General features: G+C 33.9%; 1 protein-coding gene across 1 annotated transcript in view; it reads right to left on the reverse strand.

The window, feature by feature from the left end:
• The window catches only part of LOC107730676 (collagen alpha-1(XXIV) chain), a 119,783-nt gene that overhangs the window by 58,971 nt on the left and 56,624 nt on the right, over positions 1-4,188 (reverse strand). Inside the window, exons 16-20 of the mRNA XM_016541549.1 lie at positions 3,601-3,654; positions 2,263-2,316; positions 2,077-2,130; positions 747-800; positions 415-468 (exon numbers count right to left, since the gene is read on the reverse strand). Coding sequence (XP_016397035.1) covers positions 415-468; positions 747-800; positions 2,077-2,130; positions 2,263-2,316; positions 3,601-3,654 — 270 coding nt within the window. The remainder of the gene's footprint in view (positions 1-414; positions 469-746; positions 801-2,076; positions 2,131-2,262; positions 2,317-3,600; positions 3,655-4,188) is intronic.

The following is a 4,188-nucleotide window of genomic DNA, read 5'->3' on the forward strand; positions in this document are numbered from 1 at the left end:
ACTCAGACAGATAGATTGATAGACAGAAAGACAGACAGACAGACAGAAGGATAGACAGAAAGACAGACAGACAGAAGGATAGACAGAAAGACAGACAGACAGAAAGACAGAAGGATAGACAGAAAGACAGAAAGACAGACAGACAGATAGACAGACAGAAAGACAGAAGGATAGACAGAAAGACAGACAGACAGACAGACATACATACAGACAGACAGACAGAAGGATAGACAGAAAGACAGACAGACAGACAGACAGACAGACAGAAAGACAGACAGAAAGACAGACAGACAGACAGACAGACAGATATATAGATAGATAGATAGACAGACAGACAGACAGACAACAGACAGACAGACAGTAGATAGATAGTTCTGTCTGTCTGGTGTTTGAGATTGGAGATGAACTCTTTACCTCTGTTCCTTTTGGCCCTGGTGGTCCCTGGGGGCCCCGGGCTCCTTGAATACCCTAAACACACACACACACACACACACAGATTCTGTGCAGTGAGGAAAACTGGGAAAAAACATGTTTTTTTCATTCAAAGACTGAGATACATATTGGGTGAGAGTAACAAATGAGCTCTAGTGAGGGGCCTCGCTGTCTACTATTGAGGCAGCATCATGAGAGAAACTAAACCTAAAACCTCAGAAGGCAGCATAACATTGAACAAATATGAGGTTGTATAGGCATCTAGGTAGGCTGCTGTCTAGACGGTCATGATTTTAATTAGAGAACATGTGTACCTTTGGTCCTGGGGGGCCGTTGGGCCCTGGTGCACCAATGTCTCCTGGGAAACCCTATAAAACATGGAGAGAAATACATAAAGAATACATAATTAGCTTCACCTTACATTCACCTTATACAGTATAATAATAATAAATTTTAATAATTAATAATAATTATTATTATTACTACATAATAATTTATATAAATTATTAATTAATTGTAATTATAATAAATATTATTTATAATAAAATTATTTTTTATTTTTATACTAATAGTATATACTGTATGTGATAATAATAATAATCAGGAACATGCATTAACAAAAGTAAAAAAAAGTCATGTCAAGTTCTTGTTGACTTATAAGGAGGATATTGCTCCACAACAGTTCCTTAGAAATGTTAATTACATTCATTTGCAGGCAGGAATGTATAGGCTTAGATCTCTGCCACAATTCTGCGTGCGAAAGATCATATTTTGAGCGCACAAAAGTGCATTTTGCATGTGCGCGATCTGAGTTTTGTGGAGAAAATGTTCGTTTCGCAAAGAAAACAAGCACATATTACCAATTCCAACATCAATCTTAATAACTACTATTAATCTTGTATTTAATCATTTATAATTGATATATAATTATTCATGAAGGCTGGAAGTGAAAAATGTCTTATATTCAAGTGTGCATAATTATTAAGCAGGTTATCTTTTACAGAAAAAATGAGCCAAAAAAGAGATTTAATTGTGGCAGAGATGTAATCCCATAGGAATGTAGCTACAGCATGACACGAGCATGAAATAACACAGAAGTGCCACTAGAGGGCAACTTCCTAGCCACCTAGTTGCTATCAAACTAGCACGCGAGACGCTAAACTCTTGCGCTGGATGAGTTTCATTCCTCTGCCGCACAGATGCTTCTGCGTTTACTCTGATAAAGCTGCGAGGAGCCATGATCATGTTCGGAATTAACGAAAGACAAATGCAAAAACTAACACAAATAACAAGGAAGTAGACATGCCTTCCAAAAAAGACACAATTCAGGCTATTTATTGGAGACTATAAACAGCTGTAATGTGATTAATGCTTTGTTGTATTGAAGAAGGTTTGGGCGTCTGATGGCCACATGCACTGATCTAATAAGAGCGTCGCTCTCAAGTCTGCTCCAAATCTTTCATTGTCTATTATTGGAGATATAGAGCGACGACTGATATTTAGGTCGTTTTATGTCAGTGTCTGCTGTACTGATATAAAGATCTCATTGATTTACATCACGAGCAAACTGGACGCTTGTTCCTGACTCAATCAAAACCAAACCTCCACACAATCCTGACAGTTGTCCTGAGCTCTGGTTCTCACCTCAGGCCCTGGTGGCCCCGGAGGCCCCTGTGGTCCCGGGTCACCTGTTTTCCCCTTTCAGAGAGAAAACATCATATATATATATACATCAAAAGAGATCATAGTTCAGTCTCTCTCAGATTTCTAGCCAGATTTGCTGGTTTACTGACAATCGACAGCATTCGTATTGAACACAGAGGGTCTTACGAGAGGTCCTGGTTTTCCGCGTGGCCCCGTCGGGCCTGGATTACCAGCCGTCCCCTGAAAGAGAGACACAAACAAAACACAAGTCTCCTCGCTGTCTGCAGAAACCACCCAATCCATCTTCACACACTGCATTCCCACACATTCAGACCAACCAATCTCCATCACTTAACCAGTAGTTCATGATTTTTTCAAATGTCTCACTCAAAAAATATGTACAATTTTTGTATTTGAATTGCACTGTTTAAACGTAATATGATTCATATTTGTCAGTCATACATGAATGAAACAGGTCAGATTTCTGTAATAGGACTACTATACTGAATGTGTTTTAAAGGCACAATAACCAGCTTTATATATTTATCATTAATACATCCAATTTGTTTCAATCTCATACATTTTAACTCATTGAATATTGCTCGTTCCCCAGCTAGTCATATTTTAACCATGTTAAAAAAAATTTTAATGGAGCAAATGTTATTTTTTTCCACAATGAACAGAGCTATGCTTATTCTAGGCAGTTAAAAGTACATTTTAAAAATTACAAATATTTATATAATAATCGAAAATAATTTTTTTAGTACCGGTAATTAAAAAATTAAAAATATTTTTTTAATAATATAAAAATAAAAATGTGATATATATCACATTTTTATTATCATGTTGTTATTTTTGTAAATATTTGTAATCTTTATATATATATATATACTTCCTAAAAATAGACTTAATTTTCTATAGCAAAACACCATTTCTTTTAATTTTACGATAAAATATGGATATATAAAATATATATAAATAAAAATTAAAATGTTATTCTATTTAAATAGATGCAATAAAAACCACGCTAAATATAAAATGCAAAAGGTATAAAAATAATACAAATAATATTAAACAAAACAACTGATTATTTAAATTATAAATTAAATTAAATATTCCTCATTTGTAAGTCACTTTGGATAAAAGCGTCTGCTAAATGACTAAATGTAAATGTAAATTTAAATAGATGCAAAAAGTTAATAATAAACTATGCAATGACTTTTTAAGAATCTGACCAGTTTCATTTATTTATGACAGACAAGCATGTAACACATAAAGCATAATAGTTTTTTAGTATATGTTAAATCTGTGAAATTCAAATGAATGGATATTTAACATGCAATTCAAAAGCATAAATCTTAAAGGCCTAATAATGCATTTGTAGAGATTCCTGCAGCAGATTCCTATCATGCACCAAACTTTCAGACACAAGGGAATATACTAATCAGTGTATAAATATCAGACAGACAGACAGCTATTTCATGACCATATAAACCAATCGTACTGTCTCATCTTGACACTCACCTTGTCGCCCTGAAAGCCAGTCTCTCCCGGTTCACCCCTCAATCCAGGTTCAGCCTAAATCATACAGCATCAGGATTACAGAGTAGAGAGGAGACATAGGACCAGAGCACAGCATGCCTGAACTGGATCTCATGTATGCATATATACTGTATCTACAGCAGCAGTCAAGAGTTTGCATACAGTTTCCACGTGTTAGAATAATACTGCAGTGATGAAAACTCAGAAATAACACAAATGACTGTCTGGAAACGATGTGATGAAAACCAAAACCTTTTCATATTTGGGCTTTTCTTTGTCTAGATTCCAGCCAGTGTTATTTTATTATTATTGAGATACAGTTTCATAGATTTTTTAGTTTAAAAAAAAAAAGTTTTTATTTTTGTACTTTCATTTTAATTTTAGTTAAAGATTTTGTCATTTAAATTTTTTTTTTCATTTTTTAAATATATATAAATTTTTTTATTTCAGTTTTAGTTTTAGTTATTTTAGTACATCATGTTAAAATAAACGAGAAACACTGCAGGAAACTAGCTGAAATAAAATAAGTTTAAGGCTATTTATTTATTTATTATCTCAGTTAACATACAT

Source organism: Sinocyclocheilus rhinocerous, unplaced genomic scaffold, assembly GCF_001515625.1.
Source record: "Sinocyclocheilus rhinocerous isolate Xijiao unplaced genomic scaffold, SAMN03320098_v1.1 scaffold2358, whole genome shotgun sequence".
Lineage (NCBI taxonomy): Eukaryota > Metazoa > Chordata > Actinopteri > Cypriniformes > Cyprinidae > Sinocyclocheilus > Sinocyclocheilus rhinocerous.